This window comes from Strix aluco, chromosome 3 (assembly GCF_031877795.1).
Source record: "Strix aluco isolate bStrAlu1 chromosome 3, bStrAlu1.hap1, whole genome shotgun sequence".
Classification (NCBI taxonomy): Eukaryota; Metazoa; Chordata; class Aves; order Strigiformes; family Strigidae; genus Strix; species Strix aluco.
Genome location: NC_133933.1, coordinates 100,064,237 through 100,085,393, shown reverse-complemented (window position 1 = coordinate 100,085,393; position 21,157 = coordinate 100,064,237). Strand labels below are relative to the sequence as shown.

Sequence of the window (21,157 nt, the reverse complement as noted above, 5' to 3'; positions counted from 1 at the left end):
TGTTTATAGAAATGGAAAGCTGTCAGTATAAATCATCAAGGTCATGGATTTGCAGAGCCTCCCCGAGGATAACTTGTTCACATTTCTTACAAAACAATTTTAAATATCAAGTGCTGTACTTGAGTATTACACATTACTTAACACCAAAAAAAGTAGACTTGTGTTATTAAAGCCTTAAACCAGAAAAACAACTACCAATTCAAGATTAAGGTAAAAAATTGAGCCATACCAAGAAATAAGTTTAAACAATGTTACTCATTTAAACATTACATGTACTTCTGAAAAAAGGACATCTATAGTTATGCTCTTGTCAGTAGCATTAACGTATCTATCACGAACATTTGTACACTGTTGATAAACCCACTATTCTATTATTTACCCTTAAGAAGTTAAAAATTTAGAATGCATACCTTCCCCAGTTGCAACTTTCTCCCCTTCCCAGTCTTCCAAAGTATCAAGAATAGACTATTCTTCAGTGTATTCACCAAGGAAACGCAACAAGGGTGAGGTTTAGTATTACATTCTAGAAGACCACGCTATTAAGGATCCAGCTCAAAGCTAGTCACAAGAAACAAACTGCAGCTTCTGTGTTTAAAAAATACTTTTGTATTTTTACATGCATTCACAGAAGCATGCAAGTTAAATACTTGGTTGTACAAGAAGCAAAAGTTACAGAACGATGGGAAAAGTAACATGCATTGCTTAGATTAAGTATTAAATGCTTGTTGGAGGTTTCTCCCTTCTACTTACACAAGATGCATCTGAAAATTGCCACCTAAAAAACTATTTAAAGGTTATTACTATCCTCTGACATACGATAGTCTTGCAAGAGTTAGTAGTTACTAAAACACAGAACTACCTACTTTTCTGAAGATGTTGCATATTGTTTTTCAACAAAGTGCCCACTGCACTTTTTTGAACATGTTGTATTGAGATGAATAAATAATAGTAAGAATCTCTAATAAACCATTTTCTCACAAAATAACAGCTGTGATGCAACAAAAAGTTGTCCCTGAGTTAAATGAGGTTATAACAGTAAAACCAGTATTGTGGAATTAAAATTAATCCAGTAAAGAACCTCTTACTGTCAATCACTGTTCTCTCAAGCTGTCCTCTCTGGCTCTAGCCTATGGAAATCTCATACCATGAGGTACACCAGTGTCACCCATTGGTACTACTGCTAAATCCTGCACATAGTAGACAGACTGCAGAACCATTGAGGTTGGAAGAAACCTCTGCAAGTCATCTGGTCCAACACCTCTGCGCAAGCAGGGTCATCTAGAGCTGCTTGCCCAGGACCATGTCCAGATGGCTCGAATATCTCCAAGGAAGTAGACTCCACAACGTCTGAGCAACTTGTGCCAGTGATCAGTAACAGTGAAAAAGCATTTCCCGATTTCCAGATGGTACTGCCTGTGTTTTAGTTTTTGCCTTTTGTCTCTGGTCCCATTGCTGGGCACCACTGAAAAAAGCCTGGCTCCATGCTCTGCACCCTCCCTTCAGATATTTGTACACATTGGTAAGACTTTCCCTCTTCTGTAGGCTAAACAGTGATAGCTCTCAACCTTTCTTCACAAGAGGAAAGTCCCTTAATCACCTCTGTGGCCCTTCACTGGACCCCCTCCTGTAGTTCCATGTCTCTCCTGTACTGGGCAGCCAGAACTGCACACAGCACTCCAGGTGTGGCCTCACCGAGGCTGAGTAGAGAGGAAGGATCACCTTCAACAACCTGCTGGCAATACTTCTCCTAATGCAGCCCAGGATACCACTAGCCTTCTCTGCAGCAAAGGCACATTGCTGGCTCATGGTTAACTTGGTGTCCACCAAAACCCCCACATCCTTCTCCGCAAAGCTGCTTTCCTGCTGGGTGGTCCCCTGCATATATTGGTGTCTAGGTTTATTCCTCCCCAGCTGCAGGACTTTGCAGTTCCCCTTGCTGAACTTCATAGTGTTCTTGTCAGCCCATTTCTCCAGCCTGTCCAGGTCCCTCTGGATGTCAGCACAACCCTCTGGAGTACCAGCCATTCTTCCTAGTTTTGTGTTACCTGCAAGCTTGCTGAGGGTACTTCGTCCCATCATCCTGATCATTAATGAAGATGTTGAACAGGACTAGGCCCAGTATATACCTCTGGCGTATAACACTAGTGACTGGCCTTCAACTAGACTTCATGCCACTGATCACCATCCACTGGGCCCAGTCATTCAGCCAGTTTTCAATCTACCTGTCTGCTCATCCAGCCCATACTCCATAACCTTCTTGATGAGGATCTTATTGGAGACCCTCAATGTGGGCTAAGTTGGGCTTCCCAATAGGAATTTGGAAAATGCACATCACTGATAAGAGATGTTAGGATGTTACAATAGTATAGTAGTGTGACAAGAACTGAAGGCTGAAGTGGGAAGCATTACTCTGAAAACAGTTTAGTTCAAATGTGTTCTTCAGAATAACACTTTTGAAGCTTCAAGAGTTAAGTGCTATGCATATCTGTCCATAAACTTGCTTTCAGAATTTTGATTTATTTTTTTAAAAATGGTACTGTAGCAATATGAACAAGGAGTAGAAACGGTACTCACCTAAGCTGTTGTTACAGTCAATTTCAAAGAAATCATGCTGTTAAAACAACATGTATTCTGCTTTACCACACATCTAATCAAGTTGGTTTTTTTGGTCCTAACCTGTGAGTTTGCTGCACTCCGTAAAAAGTTAAGTTTTTGGAAAAACTAGATAATTCAATTCTGTGCCCGCTTCCTAATAAAACAAGTAACTTGGAAGAAAAACTGCTCATTGGAATGGCTATAGTAAAAAAACAAAACCAAAGCTAATAGAACAAAAGTTTATAGGGCAAATGTAAGAGGCAATTTGAGAATTTACTGTTATGGACTTTTTAATAACGTGAGAGACTTGTCAAATACAATTAAGATGTCTGTTCTAGCTTACCCTTACACACTACCTTCAAAATGTTTAGCCTCATGCTAGACACCTTTCATATTCCTTTGCAAACAAGTGTTGAGAAGCTCTGTTTCTCATACAGAAGGCTAACACTACTGAAAGGTTCAGACTCAAGAACCACAGTCCACAGCCAGAAACTGTTATAGGTCCAGAGAAGCCACAGCTGCCACATTCTGCAGGATTGTCCCAAATGTCATCACTTGGAAGAAGCAAATTTATTTTCCACTTCAAGTGTGGAGTTCAGATCGTCTCTCTAAGCACTCCTTTTACTTCTCCTCAATCATCTTCCTCTCATCTCATTTCTATTCTCATATGATTGGCATGGTGTTAAAAAATGCCATAAAACATTTAATTTGCTCCTTTATACAAATGTTAGCTCTTGACTCCTGAAGATATTTCATACCAAGTGTAAAACATGAATTCAAATCTAATTCTTAGATTAACTCTTGCTTTTAACCAAGAGCATCTGCAAAAACATACACCATCTTCTGTATTAAGTCATCACTGAAAGTAGTTCTGAGGAAGCCCTGATCTTCCCTAGGAGAAGCAACTCCTACATTAACTCCTTAAGCTGGTAATTTTTATGTTAGTACCCTTCCAGTGAATTACCTTCAGGGATGACATGCTTTCAGGTTCAATAAACATTACTAATCCTTCTCCAAATTCATAACTAGTGTTTCACAGAAATTGAGGAACTCAGGAATTTTTCATACCAAATAACTTTAATTTCTCTAGCATCTTTGGCTTTAACAGTGTATTTCATGCTACTCCATTCAGAAGCTGGGGAGAAGCTTGCAACTCAGTGAAATTCTGCATTTTTCTTCAAACTATGAGAAAAGCTCTTCTCTGTATGTATCACTAGGTCAAATTTGGTGACCTGATTTTGATTTTTGAAGCTGTAGAAAATGAAAACCAGCAAGCTAATATAGTGACAACCACATCAAACTGCAGTGTTATGTACCTTTCTACGACACTCAGTAACACAAGTCCTCAGTTGTCAACATCCAGCACAATGCTTCAATTTGTGTTGTCACCCATGCACATACTCCCCCCGAAGAAAACCAAACATACCAAATGTTACAACATTGTGTGGCCTGATAAGAAGTCTGTTCTTTGTTGCATGAATAGCTCACCATGTATTTCAGAGTAATACATTAACTCAAGCTGGGCCTTAACAGAGGCCCAGAACACTGGATCAATAGACAGTACTCCTTGAAAAATAGATTTTAACTAAATTGGTCATTGGGGTAAATTTGTTAGTTCCGTAGTTTAAACTGCAGCCATTTACAATCTAAAGAACATCAACCCTCTGTATCCCTCCCCATGCAGAAGCAGGAGAATATGTTTTCATAAAGCCTAGGAGCATACACATGTAGAAGTGATCTTTTCCTCTCAGTATCTACTTAAATTCAAGGCTGCCTGCTGCCAGTGCCAAAGCCTCTATTCCCCAACTTCTCGTAGTATTGTATATTACCACAATGCAGGAGTGCAATTTTAGAACAGCCATAACCTAATTCTTCACACTGAAAGCTACACAAAGCAGTATTGTTAGCCTATGTCTGACTAATTGTAGAATGGATAAATTGTATTCCAAGCAACTTAAATAGAATCACTTGATTCATCTGTTTCATGGTATTCTTCCACAAATAACATTTTAAGATTAAATCAGTCAACTGCAGTCAGTGCAGGCACAGCATTCCTAATTACTTGTACTATTTTGTGTTATAGTAGTAGGCATTCAATGTAAAACCATTCTTAATTAGGTATGAAAGCATTTGCTAACATATCACTTATAATACAACCTTCAGGAAATGTTCATTCAAAATAGATTTTTTTTTCTTTAGAGTAAGAAGGTGAATATGAGTATACAGAAAACCAGATACACCTGTTCTAAGCTTCCTTTTAACAATACAATTGCAACACTGGCAATGGAACAGACTGAGGATATTCAGAAGTCAGAGAAACATCAAAAAATGCAGTTATGTCTGTACTACAAATCCTCAACTCTTCACTAGTATAAACCAAAGAGCTGAGATCACCTCTGTTCAGAGACAAGGGACCTCAGATACCACATATCATGTCTCCATCTATTCTCTACCCTTTTTTCCATCATCTGCTAAGCATTTGAGGAGAATTTTGAAGTAGCTGTCTTTGTTCCTGTGTTCACCCTTATATAAAGGTATTCTCTTTTTGTGCTTAAAAAAAGGTCACCATTCATTATCAAACAGTGGTTTGATGACTAAGCACAAAGGCCTCCCACCTTTAGAAACTGGGACAAACAATTTGATAGGCATGCAAAAGGCTGGCTGAAAAATATAGGAGCTTAACTACTTGTCAGATGTCTAACAGAGGCAAGAGTTACAAACAATGCCTTACAGACTTGCTTGTGCACTAATGCCTTTGTTTTATCTAGAGGTGATTTTTTCTATACAAGACTAACACAGCAATAAAACTCGCAATGCAGAGAAGTGGGAAGTTACCAAAAGAAAAACAGTTACTCCTTTCAGAATCATCTTCTCTTCCCAAATGGAAGGAGAGGGGGAATCCAAACTAGTAAAGATTGAGAGGCTATACTCTGGGCCAACCTCTTCCTGAAGTTTCAGGAAACGTGACAGCCCAGGAACTTTTCACTGCTGAAGTAACTTTTGCATTAAGTCACACCACTGGGAAAAGCTCAGCCCACAATATAAACTGGAATGCAGTTACATGGCATCCACATATGATCAAGGTCACACTTGCAATTCACTCTTCAGATCATGAGAACTGCACTGCCCATGCTGTTGCAGGTGGAAATTGCTTACATATGGAAGCTTGACCATCACTGGCAGTAGGCAAAGTGTTATAACAGCACTAGAGCATTAAAAAGTCTATTCCTGCTCAACTTTAAGAATGCACATCTTCTAATAAGTGGTTTTCATTAACTGTGACACATTTTTACCTCAGCCTACCCATGTATCAAAGCCAGCACACTGTTTCAGCATAAGATTCTACAATTGCCTGCAAACAATGACAAAAAACACTGAGGTGGACAACCACCACCTCCTCTGTGAGCTTATCCCTAAAACTTCTGTGAAACAGATGCTCCATTTCTCCCACCCTGCCTTAACACCTACTGTAAAACAGAATAGATAGTTTCAGAAGGATCAAATACAGAAGTTAAGACCAAATTAAATAGTAATTCCATGCTCCGGGCATTTGCCTGGACAGATAAGTGGGAGTTTTCAAAGCAACAAATTAGCCTAAAATCTCATTAATTAAGGTATTCAGAGAAGACTGTTTTCGTTATCATACTTGATGTTTCACCTTACTTCCCACCCAATATTGTAGCACAAGTCCTAAATACAGTAAGACTAAGGCAACAACATTGAGGACTGAGGTATTGTCTTCATCTGAGAAACCAAAGACAACCCAGAACACTGAAGTTATTGAACATTAAATGGAATTCACATATTTCCAGGTTCAGCTAGTTCTGAGGACAGAAGCATATTGTGATACTCTGCTGAATGGTGTCTACAATTGATCTGTGCTCAAAAATAAATAGGGAAATAACATCAGAAGCAAGGAACATTAGTAAAACTTCCAAATGCTACTTTTAAAAATATCAGTTACATTTCAGTCAGCAATAAATTTGTGCTAAATAAAAGTCTTGCATTTTAGATGCTTATAGATGTTTACTAACAGTTATAAAAACCATACTCAAGTAGCTGTTTGAAAAAAACACAACACTGAGGATACTCTCCCAGCTAATGAGTTTGTTCTTAATGTCATCTCATGGAGGTTAAAAAACACATGTGCTCTGCAGTAGTGTAATTGAACAAGAGATTAATCTTCCCTTCCATAATTAAGGGAAACAAATTTAAAAGCTGACATGTTATTACAGGCTAAGCAAAGGTCTGGATCTTTTTTGACCAGCACATGATCTAGATGTCAGCAATATAGCCAGAATGATTTAGTGAACCATGTCAGTCAGAAAAGGCTTAAAGTAATAAAATTTATGATTTGGGTCACGGTAAAGCACCTCATGGGGCTGAAAGCAATTCAGATCACTTGAGATACCTACTAGCTGACCCACCAAACTGCTCTCCTACCTTACTGCACAGAGCCTGATTGCTGAACTGCCAGTGTTCTGACATTTACATCTAAGAACCTGTACTGAATTGCCTCCCATAATCCTGCTGTAACTTACACCTGCTGAAGTCACTAGTATAAAGAGAAAGAAAATCAGCCATGCTTGTTATTCAATTTAGATTTGTTTAAGAGTCTAAAGGTAGCATTTAGCAGATATTTTACCCCCTTACCCAGTTATGATTAAAACACACTTTCCTCTTTCTTAATAAAATTATTCTAGAACAAAGATATCTATCTATCCTTTGCCTGACAAGCTACCACAAAACACTTCCTTAGCTAGCAATGCTTCGAAATAACTTATTGTATGAACTATTGTTATGGAGTCACTTAAAATTCACTAGCGAAGTTATGTGGGAACAACTTTACTGTGTCAGAGCCAGGCTGCAATGGAAGAGAAAGTTATTTTAGCAAGGACATTACCTTAAAGATTAAAAACTATCAGGAAAACACTGACTCCTCAGAAGTTTTAAAGCTTTGTCTGCAGTCATCTTAGGCTTCAAAGCTTCATTTTTGTTGCAAAATTTTACCTTGATGACAAGTTAATACATGTAGCATTAAAAACAGGCTGATTATTCAGTGACTGAAGAAATAGAACAGATTGGAAAAAAGCAAGTGACCACATGAACACCAAGTGTTGGCCAAAGCTACTAAGTTAAAGTGGTTCCTTACCTTTCCACCTAAAAGCAAGAGTCAAGCAGTTCAATTAACATAGCCTTAACTGTATGATTTACAATCAGTTACAGAATGAACACTCTCAAACCCTTCTAAGCAACAGAAAGGACTGCAATGGTTTAGTTGCATGCTTAGGGCTAATCAGAATATTCCTGAGGCTTTAGAAAACAAGCCTCTGAACAGTTTCAAACTATTTGCTTTTAACTTTTTAGCTGTTCTTGATTTAAGGCACACATCACAGAAGATGCTACAGATTCTTACAGCTAAAACTGAATCCCAACCTGCACAGATATCTACCCTTACTCAAATTCTAGAAATACAGCACTGTGAAGCAATACTCTGTTAAAGACACAGCTTTTTCATTTATTGAGGAACAGCCCTTTACAAAAAGAAACAGTTATGATAGAGCATATTATGCATACTTTTTTATAGTTATTCTTCCAGACTTTACAATGAAGAGTTCTGTAGAGATAAAAACATCAACATAGAAAAGTTGTAGTAAATTCAGTATTATAGACTGATGTCCCATCCCAGTTTCTTGGTACGACAACTCAGATTTGCCGATTCCCAGGTTAGAATTAAGGTGAAACAAGACCAAAGATTCTTCAATTCACACCACTATTTTTATTTGCACACAACGGATAATGGCATGAAACTTTGTCAGTAAGCCTTGCAACCTCTGCAACAAGTGGTAAACCTCATAACACACCAACAAACTTACAACATACACAGACTAGCAGCAGATCTTATAACATGTCCCAACAAGCTGCAAACATGCCTGGACAAGCCCTGCCTTAACATGCAGGGATACAGGGATATAGAATGAGAGAGAAAAGGAGAGAAAGAAAGAGTAAAAGAGAGCAAGAGAACAAGACAAAGAAGAAATATTTCACCAGTCCTGGTTCCAGCATTGGTCTAGCCAGCCTAGGGGTCCTGTTCTGGAGGGGCACAGCCACCTAGGGCTTTGAGTCACATCCTCTCATAATTCCTTGCCCCTCCTCCAGGTGGGCACTTGGACTCATTAGGCTACTCAGGCATCATGAACACCTTAGGCTTCTCAAATTCTTGCTTTGGTGCATACATAGTTTGTACATTCAGATTCTTCTGGAAATGGGTCAGTGGGGGAGCTTGGGGAGCCACTGGGGAGTTACTCCCCCCTCTCAGCAAGTATGACCATTTTCTGACCTTTCTTCTTGACGCATGTGTTGTGAAAATGGCTTCTTTATTGGCTCTTTATAGAGTTGCTCAAGATAGTGAAGTTCAGCCTCAGAAATGTGTGGTCCCACCTCCGCAGGACCCCTTCCTCTCGCTGCATCTTCCCACCATTACCTGTACAGTCCTGGCGTTTCCATAGAAACAGTTTCCTTTAACAAACTTTATCAAATGTTTGAGACATTAATTATGGTTTCATCAGACCATCACAACTGACCAGATCAAGTCTAGGTTACACCATAGTTCAATCAGTAAAGCAGTATTTAGTTCTCCACTGCTGGAGGGACAGAAAGAGACAGAAAGCTTAGAAACACGAGGAGCCAGTAAATGTGTTACAAGCCATAAGGAATAATGTGACCTCCTGTTGCAGAAAAACATTGAAATTAAGTCTGATCTGTGCTCAAGTACTGAAACAGTGGTTCTTAAGTGTGCAGTAAAAAAGTTATTCCTCTCATTCCAAGAACTCAGAAGTAGTGTTTCAAACCATGAAAACCCAGAGCTAGAAGACACTGTTGAAACTATTTAGCATGATAACCGTTTCCTGTACAGGTATAGCCTGTAATAACTGCTAGTATCATGAACGTAAAGGGCTGAAATATTTGCATTACAACTTACTGTGTAAGTGATAGCTGCCAACATTCCAATCACAGTCAAGGAACTAATGGAAAACGAAAGAGCAGTCAAACCATCTGCAAAAAAAAAGACTGTTGAAAATTCCTACAGTGGAGGTATAAGAACATTTCTTCCTGAATTGTTTTCCTGAAGACATTTAAGTTCATTAAGTAATAGAAAAAAAAATGGAGACATAGTTACCAGCCATAACAACTCAGATGAAAAATTCACATAGCATAGCTTTGTCAGCAGTAGATCCTCCTCCAATACTGCAAGAAGCAGGACAGCCATCTCACCCCTGCTGCAAGTTCACAGATGTTGCATTCAGTCAAGTGGTTGACTAGGCACTAACAAACTTGCTCGCACAGCTGCCTAATGTCTCTTCAAGACTTATTTCTGGCCTCCACAGGGTGCTGTGGTAATTTTACACATGCATTCTGGATGGTTATCTTGGTTTTGTTTGTTATCACCTGTTTTCTCATCATAAAGCACTAATCAGAATCAAGCAAACACTGATCCTTCAAACAACCAAACAAGCCAGACTGCAGGCCTCAGCTTCACTCAGACCACATACAGCCAGATATATAAACTGGAAAAAGGTCGGGGGACTAAGGAGTTGCTGTAGCCTTACTACCACTCTAGAAATGAAAAGGGATAAATAGAAGTCCCACCAAGCTCATCCCCAAAGGCAAATGCCCTGAATCCTACATAATTTTTCACAACAGACCTGTCTCTACACTCACTATGCAGGACATAACATGGCAAGCTTTTTTGGTTAAATAGTAGCATAGGAACTTATAGGAGCAATCATCCAAATTAACTTTAAGCAATCAATTTGAAGTTTGCACCCAGTCATAAGAACTAAGCTACTATTTAGGGTTCTCCCCAATGTCTTCCCCTCCCCTCTAGTTAATTAAGCAATTTACAGCACAATAGCTTTCTTACTCACCCAGAATTATTAGCCAGTTTCCATTCTTTTTTCTTGAACATAACATCAAATATTCAGAGAAATACTGTTATAGTTATCCTCTGAGAAACTGAATCCTTCCTCTGACAAACCCTACAGGCCTCCTTCCAAAAATACCAAAAACTAATTGGATAGCACAACTAAATCCAACTTCACAGCTCAAACCTTTACTTTGCTATTTTTCATAGAATCATCTAGGTTGGAAAAGACCTTGAAGATCATCTAGTTCAACCATTTTTGCTAGATAATACCGAATAACTTCCCTAAAGCTAACAACAGTATGTATGTAAGTTTCAAATACTACAGCTATGTTTAAAACTGAAAATAAAAAAACAAACCCAGCACTATTTCCCCTTCAATACTTGTGAAAATTTTACCTATGTTCTGAAGTTTAGGGGAAAAACCCCACACATAAGTGACCCCTTTTTATAACATATCACACAACATACTTAAGACACCGTATTTGATGATCCTTCTGTACATGTATTTGAAACCAACATTTAATATCCATTTTGAAAGTTTAAATTATGTTCAATGGAACATTAAGAAACTATCTGACTGAAAAATTGATAATTGTATACCAGAAGTATATTATCAGGTTCTGCCTCAGTGGGTGAGTTTGCATTCCTTTTATAATCCCACTACAACTGAATGGACATAGAACAAACATCCAAAATTAAGATCTTTGTTTTTCTTGGGTTAACTGCAGAAAGACAAAGGAAAAGGATAAGTTAATATAAGAACAGGACAACAGGTTGAAGTAAAGACAACAGGAAAGGATTTTGTCCTCATTTCTCCAGTATCTGGAACACAAAATAACCTTTTGCAACCATACTGACTGGGGACTTGATGGCTGTAGAATAGCTCTACAAAAACCCAGGGGGGGGTCTTGAAAGACAGCAATCCGAAGATAAACCAGTGTACTGTGGCAGCACAGAAGTCCAACAGCATCCTGGACTGTATCAACAGGAGCATGTCCATCTATTAAGGGAACGGACCATACAGCGAATAGCACAACCAGTTTTGAGGTCCCCACTACTGTCAAAATTGATAAATCTGAGCAAGTTAAGGGAGAGTTAAATTGGTCAGAGGTTGGAGCACATACTATGCAGACATGTTGAGGGAGTCAGGCTTGTTCAGGCTGGAACAGACAGCTTTCGAGAGACCTAATATAGCCTGTCTGTTTATCAAAGAGGTGGAGACCAGCCTCTTCAGTGCTGCACAGGAGCTGAGTGTAATGCAATCATGCCCATGCTGGATAAGAGGATAATTTTTTTTTTTCACCATGAGATCAAAGTCTCCATTCCTAGGGGTTTTTCAAGAGCCAGCTGATAAAGCCCTAGGCAACCTGGTCTGACCTTACACCTTCTTCCTTCGTGCAGGACATTGGACTAGGTGACCTGAGGTCTCTTTAGTCTGAACTATCCTATGAGATTAAAAGTTACGAGAGAATGCTGGTAGAGTCAGAAATCAAAAACAGACTTCCACAGCCAAATCTAGCATCTTAATGATTAAATCCTCCTAGAAAAAAACATCAGCTATATACTACACTTGCATAGCAAAGACATGTACAGAGCTGAATATTTAATTGACAGCCATATCAAGGTGGCCTAGAAAAATTACCTTACATCTCAACTACTGTCACTACCTGTATAAAGAGTTAAAGCAACATTTTATTCTACGCTGTCAGTTAGAATTTTTGTGAAGCAAGAGAAACACAAACAAGCAGACAGCTGAAATTCTGAAAGAGCTATGGACTTGCCATCCCTGTCTCCTATGCTTGCAAGCACAGCTTACTGCACAGCACATATGATGAAAGACTCTGCAAGGATGTCAAAGGCAACAAGGGCTTCTTCAAGTAGTGGCAAAAGGAAAACGAGGCAAAATGTGGGTGTGTTGCTGAGTGAGGCAAGGGCCCTGGTGACACAGGACATGGCTTCAGTAAAGGCAAATCACGCCTGACAAGTTTGGCTGCCTTCTACAATGGGGTTACAGCATTAGTGGATAAGAGAAGAGCAACTGATATCATCTATCCAGATTTGTGGAAAGCATCTGACACTGTCCTGCATGACATCCTTGTCTTTGAATTGGAGAGAGACACGGATTGGATGGATGGACCATTCTGTGGATAAGGAATTGGCTGGATGACCATAACTCACTCAGTTCAACCAATGGCTTGATGTCTTAGTGGAGAGCAGTGGCAAGTGGCATTCCTAAGGGGTCAGTATTGGGACTGGTGCTATTTGACATCTTTGTTGGCAATATGGACAGTGGGATTAAGTGCACCCTCAGCAAGTTTGCTGATGACACCAAGCTGTGTGATGTGGACAACACACTGGAGGGAAGGGATGCCATCCAGACGGACCCAGGTAGGCTCAAGAAGCAGGCCCGTGCAAACCTCATGAAGTTCAGCAAGGTCAAGTGCAAGATCCTGCACATAGGTCAAGGCAATCCCAAACACAAATACAGGCTGGCCAGTCAGTGGATTGACAGCAGCCCTGTGGAGAAGGACTTGAGGGTATTGGTGGATGAAAAACTTAGCATGAGCCAGCAATGTGTGCTCACAGCCCAGAAAACCAACTATATCCTGGGCTGCATCAAGAGAAGTGTGGCCAGCAGGTCAAGGGAGGTGATTCTTCCCCTCTACTCCCCTCCTGTGAGACTCCACCTGGAGTACTGTGTCCAGTTCTGAGGCCCCCAACATAAGGGCATGGACCTGCTTGAATGGGTCCAGAAGAGGCCATGAAGATCATCAGGGGGCTGGAGTACCTCCTTTATGAGGACAGGCTAAGAGAGTTAGGGTTGTTCAGCCTGGAGAACCTCTGAGGAGACCTTATAGCAGCCTTCCAGTACTTAAAGGGGGCCTACAGGAAAGATGGGAAGGGACTATCAGGGAGGGTAGTGACAGGACAAGGGGTAACAGTTTTCAACTGAAAGAGTAGATTTAGATTAGGTGTAAGGAGGAAATTCTTCACTGTGAGGGTGGTGAGACACTGGAACAGGTTGCCCAGAGAAGCTGTGGCTGCTCCCTCCCTGGAAGTGTTCAAGGCCAGGTTGGACAGGGCTTTGGGCAACCTGGTCTAGAGGAAGGTGTCCCTGCCCATGGCAGGGGGGTTGGAACTAGATGATCTTTAAGGTCCCTTCCAACCGAAACCATTCTATGATTCTACAAAAAGGCTGAAGTACTGAATGTCTTGACTCAGTCTTTATCAGCAATACCAGACTTCAGGAAACAGGCCTGACAGACCAGGGGAAAGGTTGTAAGGAAGATGCACCCTTGATGGAAGAGGATTAGGTTAGAGAAACTGGACATACAAAGTTGATCAGTGTATCCCTTCAGGACCAAGTGTTGACAGAGCTGGCAAATGTCATAGCAGGAAATTTTTAGTCAGTACAAAATTCCTAGAATAATGCAGGATACTACTCGACCAAGGCTCATAGCATTATCCTCTAAAACATTCAGACAGAAGCCAATACTCTGAATCATAGCAAGAATGAGGCACAAATATTAGCATACTTATGCATTTGGATTAATGTTTGGTAAGTAACTTTCAATTACCATTTTTCTGGGTACATTTGGAAAGTGACATCAAGTCTGTCTTAGCTCACTTATAAAACACTTTCTTCATATCTTTGCTCTGAAAATACACCCTGGCTAAATACATGAACTGCATAAGCTAAACATGAAATAGAACTTCATGGAGTTTGGCTTTCAGAATAGTTCTTTATCTCCCTAGCATAAAAAGTATAACAAATGCAAACAAAACAATTTTAGAAGAGGTAAATACTAGGAGAACAAAGGGAAAAAAAATCATAAGACCCATAGGATTTTCCTGTCTAAATAGACAAAACCACTTATGAAAGTCTCATGTGATATTGCTGTGAACAGCAGCATCACATTAAATAGGTAAGCACTTGAAAAACATCATACGATAAGATACACACTCACCATACTGAAGTTCACCGATTTTAGGATATCCAACTAACATTTAAAAGCTGTGTTGAGTGAAGACTCCATGGAAGTACCTTCCCCTCCCCACCATTAATATCATTAGAATCCTGCTGTCAAATGGGGACGGTAATGAAAGCAGACACTGGCTGTGTCTCCTCTCTGTACTTGAAAGACAGTTCTCATTGTTTGAGCAAAAAGAGAACAATATTACTGCAAAGGTAAGCAGTTAAGAGTTAGAAAACTGTCACCAAGAAAGTAAGTTTTCTTGTTCAACGATGAGTATGCCAAAATAAGTCAGCAACAAGTTATACAAAGCTCAGAACAAATCTCAAACTTACGACTACTTCCAAATTCTTCAAACAGGAGCTTCACTTTCTCCCACTCTGTGGAATTCTTCTTGTTGGGAATATCCAAAGGAACGAAAGCACTGTAACGAAGCAAAAGTCATGTCGCCCTAATTAATCCAGTATCAGAAGAATTCTACTTCCAAGTTAAGAAAACAGAAATCCATTTATTCCTGAAGAAAAACTGTATGACATCAGGTTTAAAAAATTCTGAAGGCAATGTTTCATTTTATTCACATTCCCCTCAAAGACTGTACTAGGTCAGCAGAGTACGTGTGTGTGTGCAGAATCAGGTCTGAGGTCAATGAAGAAGTGATTTTCTATTTACCAGTCCTAACCAAGGTAAGGATCCCACACTCAAACGTCATTAGAAGATGTATTAATCTGATTTACTATCCTAGTTTGACTCACATACAGAGGAGTAAAGACTTTAAGCATCAACTGAGACAAATTATCTTAGAAATCCACACTTCAAAACAATTAATGATTCCCACACCAAGCATTAAAGGGACATGTTTATCTTCCATTATTACAACTAAAATAACACATTTGCTGCATTCCTTTCCTTGTTCTGTAGCTGGCCCAGAGAACAGAACTGCAGAGAAATTCATCAAATATTTCTGACCTTCCAATAAGCAGAGACAAGAAAGAGTGCTCAGAAGAATGTCAGGTACAACAGCCTTCTGGGGAGGCAAAAGCTTCCTGCTGTCACTCTCCCCATCTAAAGTCCACCACCTTCATAGACAAAACATTTAGTTTTGTAACAACTGGAAAACCAGTACCTCCACACCAATGCGAAATCATAGCTTCCAGACATAAAAACAGAATGCCTACAAGTCACAAGGAAATCAGATTTGGAGGGAAGCTTTTTAGGCAAGGAATGCAAGAACCTGACCAAAGTCCATAAAAAAAAAAAAATACATTCACAAGTATCTTTTGGACTTCTGTAAGAAAGAGTACGCAATCAGATCCCTGCTTGAAGTCCCAATAAACAAATGAATAACAAATATGCATCTTCCAGTAGCATGCCTCAAACTTCAAGTATGGAGCATAAGCATGTGTTTCAAAGGTAAGCGTTAAACTAACTACATGCACTTATAATCATCTCATCAAAACCAAAACCAAGCTGGTACTCTGCAAACAAAGTTGAAACTTTAAAAATTAAGCTCTTAACTTTTAAAAAAGTTTGATTTTCAGCTTCTTGACTGTGCAAGAGGTAGATTAAGGCTAGCATTTACTTAAGTTGATGCATGCTTGCTGACTTTAGGTTTTGTTCTTATATCTGCCTCTAGCAGGAATTCTTTCTGTAAAATAGCATTCAGGCAAAAATTAAGACAGGTATTAACACAGGCAAAATTTCTACTTTCAAGAGATAACAAATATCTGCATGTTTACTTGCTAAAAAAGGGTTAAAATAGGAGACTGGGAAACTACATGAGCTCAAGCCCTTTTATTTTAGGATCAGTATGAATTTGCTATCTGTGGACCACATGCAGGGAACAAATGATAGAAGAACATCTTAGGATATTTATAGTTTGCTTGAATTTCCCCCCCCCCCCTCCAAGAGCAATAAGGTTAAAATTATTTTCTAAGACTACCTACAACCAGCATGTCAAAGGACACCAATCAGAGCAGAATCCCATTATATACATTCTTCAGTTAGTACTCAGCTATATCTTGACTGGAGGAGATGGACATCTGATACTGCTCCTGTGCAAGCTCCATGCAACAAGGGCTTCAAAGGAATGCAGAAGCTCTAAATTGACACACCTTAGACCCAGGCAAGCAGGAATCTTATTCCCCTCCCTGCCCCCAAACTAGTAGCAAACTAGCCAGAAGGCTAACTAGCCCACTTGAACAGAATTTTGGCCTTAACAGACCACAAGAAGAATAAGACAGAGTTAGCATGCCTAGCCATCTACAGACCTGCATCCAGTCCACATTCCCAAAGGATCTCTGAAACACAGCCCATCCCTTGCACTAGCACAGCACACTGCAGTTTAGGCCTATTCTTCATGCACACTAAGCAAGAAGAAATTTGACAAAAGTCTGGGCTATTTTGCTATGTCGACTAAATGGTCAACACAGCCTGAGGACCACAGTAGCCATCAAAAGAATAAGTTTCCATGCTAAATAACTCCATTCACTGTCATCACTGTGATGCAGTACAAGTCAGTCCATTGACAGTGAGCGAGCAGAGTACAAGTGCCAGTGTTGGGTTTTATAGGTGTAGCCGAGAATTCAGTTAATGCAGCTTTGTTTCCCAAAACAGTTGCACAGAACTCTAATGGAGCAATGTAAACATAGAGGTAAGAATAAGATATAACTAAACTTCAAGATTAATATAGCTTTTATGGTTTCTTTGAGGACTGCTGACCAGGAAAGAAGTAGGGACCTCTTGTCTAGATCTATCTTCAAAGGAACCAAGCTATTGACCTGTTTTAATTATACAGATTACTTTTAAGTCTATCAGAACACAGGTTGTCTTGATGAGACACCAGTTATGTAAGCACAAAAAGATCAACTATTTGCTAGGCACTTCACAGAAAATATTCCAACCCCTCTTGCTCTTGTAAACTGTGGGCATGACTATTCTAGTCCATTAAGCCAGCCTCCTAAAATTAAATCCCGTACATAAAATTTCAGTCTGTTTTAGTGTTGGTCTGATCCTGACCACCAGCAAGAAAATCTCCTGCTACTGCCAGATATAGGCAGCAGTACTTCAAGACTGCTTCTTCACTATCACATTCAGTTGAGCCCCTCATGTAGAAGCTTCAGCTCCAACACTTGTATCTCTTTCCCATCACACTGGGACTTCTGAGGCTGCTCTTTGCCCTTGCTGTGTAGACAGCTGACTAACTTTAAGACAGGTAAGTTCTCTAACGATGTACATAAACACTGAGACACCCACTTTTTAAATATATATGTATATAACTATACTAGAATCAAAGTTCACGTTTTTCTTCAGCACAGTCACCTAATTTGCTTCCTAAACTGAGCTGTTCAGTCTTGTAGTTTCTCTTAAAGGGAACAGACAAGAACTATATTCTTCTGTAGCAGCATCTTAAGTAGCAAGGATGCTTTTCCATTCCAAGGGCATTAGGATGACACTACTACTTAATCATTATCATCTTAAAAGAAAGCAAGAAACCTCATACATATAATAGCAGAAAAACTGTTCCAATTAGAATCCAGAAATACTAAAACTATCAGTATCTAAAGAAGTTCTGCCTCTCTGCAGCAGATACTCCTGCTGTTTAGATCAGTGGGTTTCAAGTCTGCACCTATGGAGAAGCACTGTTCAGTAACTTAGTCCCAGGCCAAGTACTACAGCTGTCTGATTTGCAAGTCAATGTCACTGTCATATGGCACAGTGTTGAGGGACATCATGGAAGCTGCTGTAATTTACAAGTTGTGAAAACTTTAAAGAACAAGCCTAGGAACACAGAGGACAATTCAGAAGTCAAGAACCAAGTTCCATCTTACTGGAAGAGAGGAACAAACATGCTTACAGCTACTGAGGATTCAGCTGACAACTACTAGAGACACTGCAAAATTTTCTAAACTGGATATATTTGTTATACAGTACACATGATGTATGCCTATGATGTGAGCCAACAGTCAGAGAAATACATTTTGTCAGAAGCTTTAGTAGTATTTCTAGACCATGATTAAGCTAACTCAAACTCCTTTAGTCTCTCACAATAGCAAATTTGTCACTTTCAATTAAAAGCACAGACTTCTTAGAAGTGTACCTTAAGCATTTATCAAAACTAAACCAATAATCTAATAAGATGGTATACAATTAGAAGTGTTAATTTCAGTCTAGTTTCTACTTGACACTCCAGTATTTAGATAGGGATCATTTATCATACATTTTGTGATTTTTACCAACTTTATTACTGCAGTCAAAATGCTAAAAAGCTCATGACACAGCATACATGAGAAACATCCAATACTGGTGTGCATGTCATGCTTAATGGTGATCTTAAATTGAATTTGTAATAGTGCTTGGAGTTTCAGAATAACAGCACTTGCTGCAAACAAGTTAACCATTTCAGTAATGTCTGCCTTCCAAACAAAGGCCAGCAAAACCCTGATCATACAAGGTACAGCTATGTCAAGTGTAACACCACATTATACTTGTCCTCCACAGAACACTTCCATTTAGGAAAGTACTAAGCACTTAACACCTACTCATATTCCTAAAAAGCTGTTTTGGCATATCTATGAAAGCATGTGGTAAGAGGCAGAAAACAGGAAGATGACAAATATTTTACTGCCTGTTGTACACTGAGATATCAATACAGTTGTAAACGTCATAGCTATCATGTCCTTCATGGATGTTCACACTGCACAAACAGGCAGAACTTGGAAGCACACATACCTCCACAATTAAAGTAAACCATTTTAGCTTCTAGTAAAACTCTTACTTTTCAGGTATCTAATTCTCAGGATATTTAAACCCTATTAGATGTTAAGATAGATATTCATTATATGCATCAAGTGCACCATAATCTGCCTTTTTAATCTTGCACAGAACAAAGTTCTATTTGGGCTTCTATTTAGTATATGCCCTGTTAATGTTCAATACAGATACTTACCCAATTAAGAGAAGAACTGCACAAATTGTGATGAATCCCAGAGTATATTTGAATGCAGTTTTAACCTGCTGTATATTAAAGAGAAAGTTAACATACTAAGATAACATAAATCCAAATGGATTTATCCAACAAGTTATAGCAAAGCATACTTAGCATAACAGGTGTTCTACAAAAGGACCTCCACATAAAACATGAGCTGTTTTAGATACAAGTCAGAAGTACACATTCTTGAAGAGTCTCATAGCTTCAGAACTACAAACAATGACATTGAATTATGCTTCCATCATAAACTATGCACTTGAGCAGCTGTGGCCAGAAGCCAGCATACAATTCGTCCAGTGTAAATACACTCAAAGAAAATTCTTATTACCAATGCTTTATTTTGTATCTATGACTAGAAGTCTTTTCCTCATGTTAAGGTTACAACTGAATAGAGAGGCAAATGATCATGATCAATCATTAAAAGATTCTTTAAGAACAGCATTTTAATTTGAGACATTAGCACCTTACTGGCATGTATCTATTTTATTCCCTGGAATGTCAAACATGTCAAGAATCTTCAGTGTGTTACAAAAATAACCAAGTGCTAACTTCAGGTAAATTACTACTGCCTACTTCAAGAAAAAAATGCAAATGCTACAAGGAGGAAGGTACTCAAATTGTTTATCTCAGAATCAGTATATTCTTCCTGTCTTCTACTTTAAAATCTGTTCATACATGTTTTCTATTCTAAGGAAAAAAATCTCACATAAGAAGTTTTAACTTCCCGTATATGAAATCAGGCTCAAAGAAATTTGTATGAAGCATAAAGAATTCATGGCAATCAGATGTTAATTACTTATCTCACTAAAGTTTCATTTCATGTGAGATCACAGTGCTTAGAATAGACTGTCAGACTAAGTGTTATTAAGAGCTGCCTCAGTATTTCAAAGGAACTGTAGTAATTGACTTAGAAATGCTATTAACATTGTAGTATTCAAGTTAGACAATCGTTCTTGCTTTCATTTTTGCCCATATTCATTTGTCTTTTCCCTGCTTGGTGCATTTGCTAGAGTGAACTTACTGAGCACGTGTTGCCATCATCTTCTTCCTTCTCCTCATAATAGAAATAGACAAAGGGAATCCACAGAAACACGCAGAACAGTATGATGGAGTACAAAGCTAGGAGAAAGAATTTAATTAAGTGAAGAGACAAAGTTACATTGGTACTTCATTTACTGCACAGTAATTCAAAGGAAAGAATCAAACATTAGTTTCCTCTCATTCTAGCTCTTACTAATTCCAAGCACTGAAAAGTTAATAAAATTCACTAGCCAGCGTATGAACTACTACTGTTTTGTGAACTCCAAAGGACTTATGGCACCAACCCTCTCAAAGGATTTCAGTTCCACCTTCAATTCAGCAACAATAAAAAGACTAAAAGTAATCATCTGCATGCAAGTGATATACAGGACTAGCACGCTAGGGAAGAGGTAGCATAGCAAATAGTGAATAAAAGCAAGCTATGCCACCTAATAACTGAAGTTATTCACAGAAAATATATATACAAAAAAGTAACAAATTTAAAGATATTTTGATCACTGGACTCCATTTCAGGGGATGTTCTACTATTAATGTAAGTACATTATAGATGGAAGGCGTGGTTCTATTATTGATAACCTAAATTTAAAAAATAGAACAAGACATCACAATAAGTATCATCACTTAACATCCCTT

General features: G+C 38.9%; 1 protein-coding gene across 2 annotated transcripts in view; it reads right to left on the bottom strand.

The window, feature by feature from the left end:
* Window positions 1-21,157, bottom strand: part of LMBRD1 (LMBR1 domain containing 1) — an 89,096-nt gene that overhangs the window by 47,540 nt on the left and 20,399 nt on the right. The window contains exons 4-7 of one of the 2 annotated variants that reach the window (XM_074819818.1): window positions 20,505-20,602; window positions 19,442-19,509; window positions 14,832-14,920; window positions 9,578-9,651 (exon numbers count right to left, since the gene is read on the bottom strand). In XM_074819818.1, coding sequence (XP_074675919.1) covers window positions 9,578-9,651; window positions 14,832-14,920; window positions 19,442-19,509; window positions 20,505-20,602 — 329 coding nt within the window. The remainder of the gene's footprint in view (window positions 1-9,577; window positions 9,652-14,831; window positions 14,921-19,441; window positions 19,510-20,504; window positions 20,603-21,157) is intronic. The other variant, XM_074819820.1, reaches the window with a different exon arrangement.